General features: G+C 47.1%; 1 protein-coding gene across 6 annotated transcripts; it reads right to left on the bottom strand.

Annotated features, from left to right (window-relative positions):
* Positions 1 to 441: 441 nt before the first annotated feature.
* Positions 442 to 13,495, bottom strand: Spmip5 (sperm microtubule inner protein 5). Of its 6 annotated transcripts, none has more exons than XM_021253360.2 (6): positions 10,705 to 13,107; positions 9,365 to 9,551; positions 8,803 to 8,900; positions 5,694 to 8,071; positions 3,902 to 4,068; positions 791 to 811 (listed from the first exon to the last, which is right to left on the bottom strand). In XM_021253360.2, exons 1-4 carry the CDS (start codon positions 11,063 to 11,065, stop codon positions 7,926 to 7,928), a joined length of 792 nt encoding a protein of 263 aa, XP_021109019.2. In that variant the 5' UTR covers positions 11,066 to 13,107; the 3' UTR covers positions 791 to 811; positions 3,902 to 4,068; positions 5,694 to 7,925. The 6 variants fall into 6 exon arrangements, with proteins under 6 accessions (XP_021109018.2, XP_021109022.2, XP_021109019.2 ...); XM_087185253.1 differs by lacking the exon at positions 791 to 811 and adding exons at positions 2,603 to 2,624; positions 13,199 to 13,495 and having other exon boundaries at positions 3,902 to 8,071; positions 10,705 to 10,923; XM_087185252.1 differs by lacking the exon at positions 8,803 to 8,900.
* Between the last annotated feature and the right edge of the window lie 2,715 nt (positions 13,496 to 16,210).

The following is a 16,210-nucleotide window of genomic DNA, read 5'->3' as shown; positions in this document are numbered from 1 at the left end:
AGATATTTTAAATGACAACATAAAAAGAGTTTCTGTTTGAAAACCCAAACTACTTTAGACTGCATATTATTACTTATAAGTATAGTGTGTACCAGCCTCATGCATTTCAGCATCCCATTTATATCTAGCTGGTATGTATTTCAGTTGACATTTATTGTTCTCCTGCATACGCGTCAAATTCCTTAATGATGACTCTGACAAAGGCCCAGCGCTCAGTATATATAAATTACATTTGCTACCATATAATCAGCGTTATCTATTAGAATGCTATTTGCGACAAATCATGTTCAAAATAAAAATTGAATTGATTTTTCTGTTATTTTAATATTGTACCACTCACAGCAAGCCTTTGATTGCATCTTAAACACTTTAATGCTCTATTTTTGTTTGAGGCAGGACAGAAATGAAGTTTGTACTATTCACAAAGCTAAAACAACAAAATCAAATTTCAAAAAGCATCTTTATTTTCAAGGCAAGGGAATAAATTTAGTAAAGCTATCATTACAGGATATATGGCTTGACAACAAAAACCACACACGCACACATTTAATTTCTATGCATCCATTTTCATCTAAATTAGATTTTATCTTTAATGCAGGGTATGAAAAGACTCTCTCAGGCCTTTGTTTCTGCCTTTTCTCTGAAGCCATTGCAGGCTTACTCCCAGCTAATGCAAGCTTCAAATCTTTCTTTGCCCCCTCCCTCTTGGCAATGGGCTTGGGCTGTATTCTCAATGCTCTGGCTGCAGGAGACTCTGTTTCTGGAATCCTCCAAGGGGGTGTTTCTCAAAGGGATGCACGCCTGACCCACACTGAAAACAAAATTAATCACAACTAGATTCTGGCTAGCATCGTGCTTGAGTGGTGGTTTAATGGCAGGGGTGGGTGAATTACGGCCAACTGTTCTTTGTATGTCCCTCCCAGCTAAAAATGACTCTCACATTTTTTAATGGCTTCTTAAAGATTCAAAAGATGAATATTTCATGATACATGAAAATTATATGAAATTACAATTTCAGTGTTTATCAACAAAGTTTTATCTGAACATAGCAGCTATCAGTCGTTTATATAATGTCACAAGCTGCCTTCCTGCTGTATTAGTCACTTTCCCGAAAAATATGCAATGCCTGCAATTTAAAGATTTATTTTGGCTTATGATTTCAGTCCCTGGTCCACTGACTCCAAGGTAGAAACAGCATGTCAAAGGGCCAGGGATTTAGCTCAGTGGTTCTGCCACCCACCTCACCAGCACAAAGTCCCGAGTTCGATCCCTGGTACCAAAAAAATAAAAAAATAAAAACAGCATGGCAACAGGGCATGGCAAAGAAAGGGTGCTCAACTCATGGCAGCCAGGAAACAGAGAGAAAAAGGAGCAGGAAGCAAAAGTACTCCCCTCCAGAACACATACCCCGTGACTGACTTTCAACCAGGCCCCACCTCCTCATGGTACATTCAGCTACCATGAATGTGGATGAGTCCGCTGATGAGAATTGTACCCCAGAGTCCAGTCACCTTCCAAACACATGAAACTTTTAGGGCCATTTTAGATCTAAACTTTAACATCTACTAAAATGGCTCATATGACCCACAAAGCGTAAAGTATTTATTATTTGACCCTTTATAAAAAACGTTTTCAACTCTGGCTTAGAAAGAAGGCCTTAGTGATTTATGACCTTCACAGCAGGAAGCTGAGATAGCACTCATATAAAATGCTGCTTTCAAGACAATCAATGTAATAGAAGAAGTTTTCAGACACATTGGCTAAAAAGGTCCTCACAGTGCTCTTAAATAGATAAAATGAGGAAAAGAACAAGAAAGCAAAACAACCCCAACTTCTCAAAGCTGCAGATGTAACAAATGTACACAGGAATTATAAAATTATCAGAAATGCAATTAGTGAGCTAGACTGACAAATACTTTAAATGCTCACAAAATGTGGGAGTGAGTTTCAGCAAATGGAAGTGGTTTCAGGCCACTGTTAACAGAGCCCAGAGCCTGACAGGGTCTGAGATTGTGGAAGGCAGAGAGCCCCATTGAAGCTAGAGAGACCCAGAGAGGGTTCCCTTGTGTGGCTTTCAGGATGGTGCCTGTCAGAAATGACAGCTGAAGAACATCAGGCTGGGGCCCTTTCCAGATGGTGCCCGAAGCAGTTCAGGAGAGGTGAGGCGCTTGCTGCCTCCCACTCTTTGGAGAATCCAGACAAACCCTATTTGAATGTAAACATGCATGGTTTTCTGGAAAGGAGAACTGCTTTGGGGAGCCCCAAGAGGGTCTCAAGTACCCTGCCCACCCCATCAGCTGCAAAGAGGAGGCTGCCCAGGAGAGGGCAGATGGCTGGGGGTTCTGCCTTCAGGGTCAGCATCGCCAACAATAGCAGTGCTCACCCTTCACCTGGCAGCAGGGCAAGCCTGGGATGCTTTCAGGAGAAGTAATTTGCTCAAGGAACCCAAAGGCCTTCTGGGAAGAAAGAAGCCAAGACTGGAACTCTTCTAACTCATGGAGTGGGACAGGAGGCTGGGCTGCAAGGCCTGAGAACAGAGTGTGGAGATGAAGAAGTCCCGTCTTCATCCTTTACTGAGCCTTTTAGCTTTTGCCTTTGTTGTCTTTCTTTCCAGGAGCTGTTAGCTGTGGTCAACAGGAAACAGGAGGCCTGCAAATTTTATGCTTGCAAAATGTCCTGCTAAGCCCTTTGTGTGCATTTTTTCATTTAATCCTCTAAAACAAGCTCAGGAGGAAGGTGTTAGCATCATCTTATAATAGAAAACTGAAGCTTGGAGCAATTAAATTTCCTGCAAAAAAATCACTCAGCAGTTAGGTGGCACCAACAGGCAGGAGGACCCCTAAAAGCCTGGCTTGCAACAATCCTAACCCGGTGGTGCTGGGTCCCTCACTCAAGTTTATTACACTGTATTCCTATTGCTTGTCTTCTCATCTATTTTATCTTTTGGAACTGATTGTGTGAAACCGTGACTCATTTACGAGTATCTCATAGTACTGTGAAAACGGCCAAGGAGGAGATCCATGTGCTTTAAAGGTTAAGCATACAGACCAGGCCTCAGTCTGCCTGGGTCTTCCACTTATTATCTATGTGACCCTAACTCTCAGTCTCTCTCTCTCTCTCTCTCTCTCTCTCTCTCTCTCTCTCTGATCAAAACAACCAAGTACTCCCAAATGCTAGGCAAATGCTCTACCACTAAGTTACTCACCCTGCTCCACCCCTGCTTATTGTTTTAATCTTCTTAACCATGCTACTAGGTAGCCTCTTTTGTTATCTTCATTTTGCAATTAGAAATTTGATGCTCAAAGGTTAAGGAAAGTAACCAGAGTCACACAGCCAGCAAAAAAAAAAGTGGAATTGAGATATGTACCATGGAAGCCTGCCCCGTTCCCACACTTCACAGCTGTGCCTAAATAAGGTTAAAGCCATGATTGATATACTGTTTAGGGCCAGCTGGTCACCACTGGGATATGGAGCGGGGATGGAGAATGTCATTGTCCTCTCCCGGTGCTGGCTTCCAGGGGCTGTCTTGCATAGAAAGAAAAAAGTGACCCCTAAAGGTTTAATCGTCCTGACAAGAGGTCCGGTTAGCCCAGGAAATTTTGTCTTATCAGGTAATGGAATTGTTTTTAGAAGCAAGAATGAACTCATTACGGATGCAGCTTGTGCTAATAACAATAATTTGCTGAGCAGTGAAATCACCTCTCTATATCTCCCCTGGCTGACAGACAACAGTCTAGAAATTACAGGCTAGGGAGAAAGAGAAAGGATAAAGATTAAGGAAAAGAACCACAATATGGAACTGCTCGAACAAAAGGAGTTACAGCTTTGCACATTGACCTTGGTGATCATAATCGGGAAGTTGTAGAAGAAGTAGACAATGTTAAAGAATTTTCTAAATTACCTTTGTTATCCCTGCTCCTGTGTGGTTGTTGTTGGTTTGGTTTGTTGTTGTTGTTGTTTTTGGAACCGATGGGGATTGAACTCAGGACCTCATGCTTGCCAGGCAGGTGCTGTGCTGCTGAGCTACATCCTCGGCCCTGGTTTGGTTTTGATCTCACAGATAAAGGACTTTTTGGGAAAAAAAAAAGTTAGAGCAAAATGAATTAGTCATCGACTTAATTACCGATGCATGATATGACTGTGGAAAAAGCAAGATGAGAGCAGTCCCAGCACCCCAGGGCCTTGACCCCATGCAGCCATCTGCAAACTGTGGGTCTGAGGAAGGGGGCCAAGCAGACCTGCCTTCCATGTCACTCATTTCTGAGGGGACTTCAGAGATTCAGCTGGCTGGGCCACGTGACCCGTGGCAGTTTGAAGTCCATCTCCTGGTTTTCTTTCTGGGAGTATGAGGTCACTCTTCCACAGTTTTAAGAAAACAAAAAAAATCACCAACCTTTGCCCCAGTCCCTTGAAGAGAATGCCAACTACCTTCTTTTGAGGTGTGACTTTTTTCCCTTTAAATATATAATCTCCAAAAGCTTAATTTATCTTTTAGTCAATTCAAATAAAGATGTTTAAGATAACCTTTTTTCCTAATTATGAAAGCAATACCTGCTGGCTGTGGAAAAATCAGAAAAAGCACTAAGAAAACCAGTAGCATCAATAATGAAATGACCATTGTTAGCGTTAGAGGTTAGCTCTCCCTTTCAATTAAACAAAAAATGCAATTACACTGCGTGTGTCTGTGTATGCACATAGCTTTGCTGCTATTGTACACTATATGACCTTCTGTTTTCATGCACTGTATCCTAAATATTCTTCCATCACATCATCTTTTAAATGATCATCTATACTGTAATCCCACATCCCGCTGAGATAATGTTGTTGCTTTGTTTGTTTTGTAAAGACAGTCGCCCTTTCTATACATCCTTGGTTGTTTCTCTGTTCGAGGGTCCTTAAGCATTTCTGGGAGCTCAGGCTGTCTGGTGAATCCTACAAGCCTTTTCTCAGAATAATGTGCACAGTAAAATATGTAAGATTACAAAAGAAATGTTATCAAACATTAAAAAGGACAGATTTGTGCGCAATAGCTACAGAAGCGTTTCTTTCTTCCTATATTGAATAATATATTAGAGAATAGTAGTTCTACTAACCACTATAATTGTAAAATAGAGATGAACATTAACATTATTTCTAGCTGTTTATACAAATATCATATGATATAAAAAAATCCCTGATTTCTCTGGAGCTGAGGTGACAGGTCCTGCTGTGTCTGTTGCTGATGTTTATTAATGAAGGAAATACCAAACTACACTTTCAGAGCTGTGAAAACAAAGATGGAACCTTTTTCTCAGCAAAGTTGTCCATCCTCCTGATTCTGACCCATGGCACCCTGGGAAGGCAGGGAGCCCAGACAAAAGTTCTTGCCTTTGGAAGAACTCCCATCAGTTTTACCCTGTGCACTTTTGAACTATTTGATGCCAATGGTCCCTTAGGCCCCTGTTTTAGCTTTTCATTGTTGTGACAAAATATTAAGAAAAACACCTAAAGTATGAAAAGTTTATTTTGATCATGGTTTCAGAGGTTTCAGTCCATGGCTGGACATCTCCATTGCTTTAGGGCCAATGGCAAGGAAGAAACATCATGGCAGAAGGGCAAGGAAGTGAAAGCTCCTCACCTCATGGCAGCCAGGAAACAGAGAGAGAGGGAGAGAGAAAGAGTGACACAGTGACCAGGAACCAGACAGAGTTTACCTAGGTTATGTCCTCATGATTGGCTCCCTTAAACTAAGTCCCACCTCCAGTTTCCATCATCCACCGCCAATGTCATCAAAATTATGATCTCATAAAGGTGATTAATTCACTGATGAAGTTAAAGCCCTTGTGATCCAATCAATCACTTTTCTAGGCTCCGCCTCTGAACACGGCTGTATTGAGAACTGTATTTGTCACTTTTCTGTGGCTGGGGCAAAAATACTTGACACCCACACAGAAGGGAAGGTTTATTTTGCCTCCTGGTTTTCAAAGGTTCAACCTACACATGGCAGCCGGCTTCGAGGCAGAAATGGCATGCTGGAAAGCTGTTCAACCCATAGCACTTAGGAAGCAGAAAGACAGGGGAGGAGCCAAGGACAAAAATACACCTCTTACAACTAGGTCCCACTTTCTACACCATATGCAGCTGTGGGCCCAAAAGCAATGGATTAATCCCCTGATAAGTACAGAACCCTCATGATCCAATCACCTTCCAAAAGCCCCACCTCTGAACACGGGAGACTTCCGGGGGTGGGCATTTTAGATCTAAACAACAGGGATTAAGCCCTCAGTGTCTCCGTCTTTGGGAGACACTTCGTATTTAGACCACACCCACCCCATGCCAAGCTGCAGAGCTCCTTCTGATTTCTTCCAAGTGCTGAACGCTGCCCTGTGAGTCAGAAGAGTGCCTGTTAGGGCAAGCGGCAAGCGGTCAGTGTCATGGGATGAAAGGTAACCCTCAAAAAAGGGCCTTCAATCAAAATGTATACTAGATAATGTGAAATAGGAAGAAAAGGTCCAAAGGGGAAGGGGAAGTGGGAGAGGTGGGGAAAGGAAAGAAGGGAAATGGATAAATATGAGAAAAGGAAAAAATGGAAACAAAGTCTTTGTAAATAGGTAAGGGTGGAGGGGTTAAATGTAGGGCAGGGGAAGGGGGAAAAATAAGAACCAAGACATATTATGTACAGGTACAAATTCCAGTGATGAATGTTATCATATTGTATACCTAAAATGTACCAATAAACTTAACAAATATATAAATGGCCCTTCAGAATGCAACTGATTTAGAAATAGGATTATTGTAGGTAGAATTAGTTAAGATGAGGTGAGATTGGAGTACAGCAGGTTCCTAATCCAATATGACTTCTGTCTTCGTAGAGGATACCTCTGAGAAGGCACGGACACCCAAGTTACAGCATGTAACTCGGGGGGGCAGAGATTACAGTTACGCAGCTGTTAGTTACTTTTCTCTTGTTGCTGAGACAAATTATCTGACATCCAAAGTTAAAGGAGGAAGGGTTTATTTGATCAGTTTGTAGATGTTTCAGCCCATAATCGGCTGAAATCAGCCCATAATCTGCCTCCAAGGCAGAGATGGCACATAGGCTTCGAAGAGAAGAAACAACATGGCACGCACATGGTAGCAAAGGTAACAAGGGACCTTAACCGCGTCTTTCTGCCCTTGTATCTTATTCGGACCACTTAGGGCGGGTCGCACTCGTACCCTTAGTCCCAGTCCCCTGGGCTAGGCCCCAGCATGAATCAATCACACACTAGATTCAGCTACCTAGAAAAAGTATGAGGCTTTGGGGGCCATCTAAACACAAGCCATGACAGCAGCAAAGAATACCATCTCCTCTTCACATTTCAGATGGATGAGACCCTGCTAACAACCTTGATCTTGGACTTCTAGCCTGTGAGACAGTAAACTTCTATTGTCCAAAGCCACTCATTATGTAGTACTTTATTAGGGCAGCCTGGAAAACTCATATGGCTGGTATCTGACAGCTGGAGCCTCCTGGAGAATGAGATTCTTAAAAATCAGGGGTAGGGTGGACATGGCACCTATGCCAATGTTGAGGACATGTCATGCCAGCATGCCAGGAACAGGATAGCTGACAAGGACAGACTGTGTAGGGGGCTGGGCTGGGGGCTTCAGAGATAAGCCCAGCCCAACTATGAAGTTTATCTCAGGGATTAGAAAGAGATGACTCTCCCTGGCCCTTCTCAAGGTCAGCAACACCTGGGAAAGACAACCCTAAGATCCTCTGGCCCTCCGAGAAGGGTCCTGTTTATTCCCACAGGACAACAGAAGGCAGACAGCAGTCAAGAGTTCTTGCTGCTCAACCTCCTCGCTGCCCACTGTGGTGTGGGCAAGAGGCTGCTTCTGAGATAAGAGCAGCAGGCTTTGATACCACCTCCTTTCCTTTCTCCTGGGAAGGCTGCAGGCTTCTAGCTCTCTGCATACTTGGCTGGGGACAGTGGCTCTAGATAAATCTTCCTGTTGCTCGACATATTTGGTGTCTGAGCACAGCCGCATGTCACTGGAGCTCTGGGGTCCTCACTCAGGGGTCTTCCAAGAGCAGAGCAGCTTCCACCTGGAAGAGAAACCCCTCCTCCTGAGTAGCAGGCAGGTGCCAGCTGAGGAGAGCAGTCTCTCCAAACATTCTGTGCAGAATTCTAAGGGACAAGAGAGACCAAATGGGAATCGGGAGGACTTACTTAAGGTGAACACTGGCTTCATCAGACTCGTGTCCCAAGGCTGAGCGATTGAACATAGAAAAGTTCTAGTTTTTATGTATTTAGTCCAAGGGGGGTTGGCCTTTCTAGTGACATAGTGAGTTTACCAGAACAGGACAAAGGCACATAGTTTAATAATTCAGCCTCGTAAGAAGAGAGTGTCTTATGAATCATATGAGAACAGGGTGTCGTAAACTTTTTCAGAACATAGTTGTTTACAGAGCATTTGGTTCCTCGAGGGTTACAAAACTTTATTTACAGGAAATGACTGTCTACCTTAAGAGTACCTAGGGGAAGTCAGCAGTTACGGGGGGGGGCGGAACCTGAGTGGGGAGCTGCTGGACTGGTTTCAGCTAAGAGAATTGATTTTCTTTTAAGTTCTGCTTTAATTTCACCTCCCAGTGCAATAGGCCAGGACTGGTGGACCACACCTGTAATTCCAGCACTGGGACGCTAAGGCAGGAAGCAAGTTTGAGACCAACCTAGATTATGTAGCAAGACCCTGTCTAAAAACAAAAAACAAAAGGAAGGAAGGAAGGAAGGAAGGAAAGAAAGAATAGCAGTAGGAAGGCAAAGACCCTTCCCTTACCTGAAATAGAGAAGTCTGGGTATTTGGGCAGTGGCCCCTCATGCTGCAAAATTTTGGGAGAAGCAGCAGGAGGTTGCGTGGAGCCACCTCCATATAGTCTAAAGGAATCCCAAAAGTCAGAAGGTCATTTCTTTTAATGATAAAATAAGAATCAACATCATACATGCAGGTGCTGGGGGAGTATGGTATACTTACTGCTAATTCTTAGAATTTGCCCTAAGGTTAGAGTTACTGTCTCCATCTTATGGGATGGGAGGCTGAGGCCACAGGAACCGGCCTATGCAGTGTCCTGGTATTACCTTCCACCTCCTCCCTCAGCATCTGGGACAAGGTGGCCCTGTTGGTTTTCACTCCCGCCCCATCCTATAGCAAGACCCCCATAGGGAGCTGGGGGAGCTGAGCACAGGCGGGGAGCAGAGCAAGGCAGTGACAGGTGAGACCCTTCCGTATAACTAGTCACCCCAGGGCAGTCTCAGTGTGGAGGTGGCACCCGGGAACCCCAGCGAGCTCCGCTCCTCTCCCTCAACGTGCTGCCTGGGGCTGTGACCCAAGCCGCACTTACTCCTCATAAGGTTTCTGACGTGCCCTGTTGGCCCGCTCCTTGATGTCCAGGAAGTCTTCAGAGCAGTTTTCGGCCATGACAGTGTGCCTTGTGGCACAGCCCAGCTCAGTGACCCTGGCTCGGGGCAGAAAGGCCGCCCAGCCAGGGATTGGGGGCTCCTGAGGAGGTTTCTTCATGCTCTTGCATTCTGTAAAGAGACACCATGCTTCCTGAAGGCCTTTGAGAGTGGCAGAGTGAGCAGAGCCCAAGAGCCCACTGGCACCCAACAGCTGCTCTAGGCCCAGGCATGTAAAATCATCTCATTTTCTCACCACTGTTCCCTCCAATAGATGGAGGAAGAAACAGACTTGCCAGAGGCTCAGAGAGACTCAGCCAGGGTCACAGGACCAGGGATTGGTAGGGCCAGACTCAAGCCCAGTCTGTCTGAGGTCCACGTCCTCACTCTTAAACAGGCCCTGCTTCTCCCTCAGGCCGGCGAAGAAGCTGCCAGCGTCCTTCTGTGATGCTTTACATATTGGAGGGAGAAGAGAAGCATCGGGGAATCAGGAGAAAACACACAGACTCAGCTGTACCAGGAACCTGCCTTTAGGTCCTCACTGGGACTCTGGCTGGCTGGGTGACCTTGAGCCAGTTCCACAGTCCCCACTGTCTCCTCTAGTTGCTGGAAGGCCACTGAGGCCACTGAGTCCCAGAACCTCAGAGCCGGAAGGCACCCTAAGGAGCATGTAGCCCTTGCCCTAGACAAAGAAACTGGAGCCCAGAGAAGGGCAGCAAGTTGCCTTAGGTCATACAGCAAGTAGTTACAGAGCTGGGCTAAATCCCAAACTGGGCTAAATCTTTGCCCTATTTGAAAAAATTTAAAGCAACCAAAACACGTAAGTTGTCATATGTTCTTTAAAAGTCCCCCAAATAATTATAACAATAAAGCCAATCAGGCTATTACTTTCTTTTAGGCTTTAAAGTAACCTGGGTCGAATCATTGTTGTGACTCTGCTATAATGAAGTCATCATTGTTGTCACTGTTTGTGTTCGGAACAAAACTCCCCCAGAACTAGTACCTAAGGGAGCACACAGAAAGCAACTGGGTACTGGCATCAGTGGACCCAGGCTCGGAAGGCTGGCAGGGCAGCGTGGGGGCCCAGCTGAGCGCTCAGAGCAGCGCTCCTGCCTGGCCAGGCCTGCGTCCCTCCCCTTACACCCAAGAGGAAACTGAGCCTTTCGTTTGCACGCAGTGCTGGGAGATCTGCAGCAGTGGCGGATTCTGCGCTTTCTGCGGCTGACCTGCTGGGGTGCGCGCTTAGAGCCAGCGCCGAGGGGAAGCTGGTTTGGGGTGTTCGTACCCAGAGTCAGGGGGTGGTATCGCCAGGCATATTCATGCAGCTCCCGCAGGACCGCGTCCTCGGAGCAGCTGGGTTTCAGCTTCGGAGCAGTGGCCACGGAGCAGCGAAGTTCCTCCAGCTGGTCTTTGCATAGCTGCGTGCTCTCCTGGGAGCTTTGCAGACAGCGGTCCACTCTGTCCTCGCTGGAGGTGTCCTGGGATCTCAGGAACGGCACAAAGCCTGCAAGATCCCGTGGAACCAACCGCAGCCCTGAGCAAGACGCGCTGGCAAGGAATTTGGGCCCTGCGTCACATCTCCACCTTCGCCGCCTGCCCTTCGGCTTCCTCCCCAGCCAGCCCCGCTGTTTTTTTCCAGAGGCCATTAATACAGCCAGTGCTGCTGTATCCACTGTGGCTGGGCCCTCCCAAGGCCGCAAAAAAATGACCTTGGAGCTGGGGAGGGAAGGCCTATTTCAACAAAGGCGATGACAGTCATATTCTTTGATAGCAAAGCTCCTGATGTCAGCGTGAACAGCAAATGGGGAAAGCATTAATGGGCCAAAATGATAGTCTGAGGAGTAATTGAAATTATTCCTCTTTTTAGAGAGAAAGCTTATTTTCCTTGACACTTCCCAAATGCAATTTGGGATCTTTCTTGCCGGACCATGGGGAAATTACAGGCTTATTAAAAGCAGAGACATATTACACAAAAAGGTAAATTCATTATCTTCAAGACCCACCCCTAGGACAATTTTTCACCATTTCCCACAAAATAACATATAATCATTACAATTAGTATGGGTAAAACACAACTATTTATTTAAACTATAATATTGTTACAATAAAACTGTTTTTCAAAAAGAACAACTGAGGGATACTGGCTAAGAACTTGGTTTTAAACTGCAAAGTAAACAAACAGATATCTTTCAGTATTACAGCCCAACATTTTTGCTTTTGTCCCTATGGATAGAAAACCTAGTCAAAGGACTAAAAGCAGCAACCCCCAACCTCAGAGCCCTGTTATGAGCCATCACTGGAAGACTCGAATTCATAGACTCACCTTGGCTGTGCTCAAAGCTTCCTCATACCATTCAGCTCCTCCAACCCATAGGGGATCAACAGATACCCTAGTATCACAGGAGAACCCACAGAAACCTAGGGGCCCTGCCACAGTGGCTTCTCTACCTTCAGGGCCTATGCTGATCTACGTATTTATATGAACATGCACGAGTGTGTGTGCGCCTTTGAGTCTAAGGACTAAGATATTTAAAAGAGTAATGTGCACTGGCTCCTTTAGTCATCACAACAATTGTGCAGTATCCCATGCAGCGGGCTGCACCGTATCCCCCACATAGATCCCCTGAGACCTGTGAAGGTGACCCTCCCTGGAAAAAGGGTCTTTGGAGATGTGATTAAGGATCTAGAAATGAGACCATCCTAGATTTAGGATGGGCCCTAAATCCAAAGACTGGTGTCCTTATAAATGAAAAGAGGAAACTTGAGGGACATAAACTGAGAGACACCGGAGGAGACCATGTGAGGAGTCGTGAGGGCTGGAGTGATGCTGACATGGCCAGGGGCCACCTGGGGCCCCCCCAAGCTGGCAGGGGTGACGGAAAGATCCTCCCCTAGAGACTTCAGAGAGAACTACTGACACCTTGATTTCAGGCCTACAGAACAAGGAGAGAATACACTTTTGTTGCTTTTAGTCACCTAGTTTACGGTGACTGGTTACTGTGCCCTACAACACAAGTACATCCATTTTATAGGATTTGTTTCCCTTACCATGAAGAGGTAGAGAGTGGCCATGCAGAGGCTCGACCTGAATCTGAGTATGTCAGAACCAGAGCCTGTTCCCTTACCTAGCCAGTAGGACCAGGGCGAGGCTAGGACCTTGGAATACTATCAAGCACCTCTGCCCCCAAGGATGGCTGTGGGTGAGCATGGAGGGCACATGGAGCCACTGGTTTTGTCACCCACATGTATGTGATGCAGTGAGTTCTCAGTGGCCCAGAAGCCTGAGGAGAGAGAGTCTTTAGGAAGGGGGCCCAATGGTCCTAGTCTGCCAAGGACTAGGGGGATCCTGGACATAGACAAGTGCTACAGCCGGGACAGTTTCAGAAAAAAATAAAAGGGCAGTTGGCCACCCTCCCTTAGGGGGATACAGGAAAAAACAAGAACATAAGGTCATCCCTGGGTGGGGGGAGGGCTTGAGAAAGCCCAGTCAGCAAAGGACAGAGCCCAACTTTATTCACTATACCAATCCTCATACCACGGTGTTATCCTTGTTAAAATTCACCCAACAGGTTTGAAGCACTTCCAGCATGCATGTCACAGAGATCTGGTCTACGTTCTTTCTCACCACTTACCAGAGCCCAGCTATGAACACTGGTTTTTTCAGGGTATGCCTTAGAAACTGGAGCACCTGCACTAACCCAGTGGGCTGGACAGATATGGACAGTGGGCCAAGGCAAGGACAGAGACAAGACTGTATTCTCCATGCTGCCACTTATCACTGTATCCTGGTGTGTTCGGCGGCTGCCTCATGAAGACCTTGGAAGGCTCCATGATTTTGCTCTCTGTTAGTGAAGGAAGGAGGGAAAGAAATGCCCTTATGAAAAACTTACTGCTTGCATCCCAGAGAACTTGGAGCAGAAGAATGACCTTGCCAGGGGCTGAGACTGAGGCAGCACCACCATCTCAGTCAAAGCCAGCAGAGAGAGATGGCCTCAGGTGGAAGGAACATAGGCATCATCACCTTTTCTGGTAGCTTAGATAACATACATACAGATCACTGTCCATGAATGTCTCCCTTCCCTGGCAGGTTCCTCCCTCCCTCCCTCCCTCCCTCCATCCATCCATCCAACAATCATGAACTATATGCATACTATAGCAATCAATGTGACAGAAATTGGGACTATAAAGATAAGCAAGACACAGAAGGCCCATGTAGGGCTCATAAACCTTTGGGGAGGAGAGAGATGAGGTACCCACATCCATACACCTCTTTGTTTATGCAATGATAACTTTTGCCACCCCCTCCTTTGCCCTCAGAACATTTGGCAACATCTGGAGATATTTTTGATTCTTGTAAGTTCAGGCATGAGTTGTACTGGAATCTAATGAGTAGGATGCTACTAAGCATGCTGGAATATACAAGAGAGCTTCATGACAAAGAATCAGAATACGTTATGGTTGAAGGGATCAGAAAGTCCCAAAAAGTTGCCATGGCATCCAAAGGGAATAGCAGAGGGTATAGGGGGCCCATACCAGTTTATGTGGATGCTCTCTTTGGAGCAAGACTTCTTCCTACCTCAGGGATCGCCAGTAGTCTCGCCACCCCAAATAAACCAAGGCCTGCCTCTGAATCCTGTGGATGTTGCCATCTCCTGCCCTGCTGAGTCAGTTTGTCTCCTTGAAGCAGTGCTCTCGGAGATGAGGCCTCTGGGTAGAAGGATGGGCCACAGTCCGATCAGGAGTGATGGGAGTTGCTAAAGGAGTTCAGCCCCACCAAGCCAGGAACAGTAAGACTGGGACCAAGTCTAGGCTGATACAACCCCTGGCATCAGGTGCCTGGATCCTGAGAGGAGGCGTTCGCACTAGAGTCAGGCGGAGCAGGCTGCAAATGTGTGTCCAGCACCGCTGACCACCTGCTGACCAAGAACTGTTCTCAAAGCCTTCCATGCACTAATTTAGCAACCCCCCTCAACAGCCCCAGGACATACCCTTTTCCAGGTGAGGGCCAGACATGTAGAGAAGACTGGCTATGCCGACAAGGCTTAGGGAGCTGCTCTCTTCTCTAATCCCCAGAGCTTCCCTAGGGGTGAATACCCAAGTTACAGATAAGAAAACTAAGGCACAGTGAGGTTAAGTAATTTGCTTGAGGGTTCTGGAGTGAAAGGGGACATGAATGGGTGACTCTAAACTCTCAGGGACAGGCTATGCTGCCCAGAAGTGGGACCCTAGGGTGGGACCCAGAGCCAGGCCTGCCTGGAGGAGATGGGCGGGGGAGAGCATGCAGCGTAGTGTCCCGGGGGAGGGAGGCAGAGTAGGATATGAATACTTCCCCCCTGGTCCCTGCACACCTCACCTGCTCTCACCTGGGGGCCGGGATCGCTGCCCGGCCTCCTCCCGTCTCCGGGGCTCCCACCAGCCTTTGTGAGCTCATCCAGGGTGGGGCACACCATGGGGCCCCAGAGCCACCCCTCCCCTTCTCCTTCAGGGTCCCCTCAGAACTGGGGCTCCAGGGGGCAGGTTCCCAGAGGAACTCGGGCCAAGTAAATTTGGGGGCTCTTCCCCCTGAGCCCCATTCAGCCAAACCCCAGGTGCAAATCCAGACAGTTGCCCAATGCATGTCCGGCCTCAGAGCCTCAGAGCTGTCCACGTACCCTTCTCCCCGGGGTGTGTGGCAGGGTGGTGGTGGTGAGGTCTGCAGTGAGTTTGACACTGAAGACATGGCAGGAACAGGCTCTGTTAGTGCCCCACAGAGGGTGAAATGGTGCTGACTTGAGTCAGCCCAAAGGCAGGGCGCATGAGGGCCAGCAGGAGCCAGAGAGCGCCTGCAAGGAGAGTTGAGGCCTTGTGTCCGTGGTGGATTCCAAATACAGGCGCTTCCCTGGGCCTCAAAATCCACCCCCTGAAGATTAAGCCCAGGATCTTCACACCATGCTATAATCCCAGTTCTTTTTTTAAAAAAAAAATTAATTTTGACACAGTATTTGAATTGTTAATTTTCTCAGAGTGGGCTCAAAGTTGCAATCCTCTTGTCTCAACCCCATATTCTGGGGTTACAGGCATGTGCCACCGGGTCAGGCAGCCCCTGCACCTCTGCTGTTTGTCTCCTATGTGAGAGGCTGGATTTTTCCAGGAGCCCAGGACATGTAAAGGAGCAACATACCAAAAAGAAGGCAGGCTGGGGAGGCTGAGTCATACTTCCTTCTAACCACCTTCATTTTAGAGGAGCAAAGGAGGCCCCAGTCTTTATCTCGCTAGATTAAAACTGACCATGATGCCACTATATGAACCAGAAACACAGGGAATGGATGGCCTTGCAGACAGCTAGCTGGAGCTCCTGCCTTTCCGGAGAAGGGAACTGAAGCCTGGGGCCACTTAGGGTACTTTCCAGGACATTTATCTGAAGTCTGCTTAGAGCACTGGCCACACTTCTCCATCTCTGCTCTCTTGGAAAATGAACTTCAGATGAATGCAGGTGGAGCCAATCACTACTTACATCCCTCTTAGAGTCCTGGACCTCGCCTCAGGCCACCTAGAAAATTCTAGAGCCAGCTCAGAGGGTACCCCAGGGATAGAGTCGGGAAGAAACCGACATCTTTGGACCTCCAGTTTCACGTGCCCGCCATGGTGCCAGACGGCAAGGAAGCAGTCCGTGCCTTTCAAAAATTCAAATGACGTTCAGTTGGGTGCAGCGGAGTAGGCACCCCTGCATATCTGCCTTCTCCCTGCACAGCTGACCACTTCCTTCCTGTTCGAAGGGATAGCGGGCTCGGTGAATATCAACAGAGCCTTGC

Source organism: Heterocephalus glaber, unplaced genomic scaffold, assembly GCF_053883595.1.
Source record: "Heterocephalus glaber isolate CG9 unplaced genomic scaffold, H.glaber_assembly_v1.0 deba00001497, whole genome shotgun sequence".
NCBI classification, from domain to species: Eukaryota; Metazoa; Chordata; class Mammalia; order Rodentia; family Bathyergidae; genus Heterocephalus; species Heterocephalus glaber.
The sequence above is the reverse complement of the archived record's forward strand: the minus strand, read 5'-3'. Positions and strand labels throughout refer to the sequence as shown.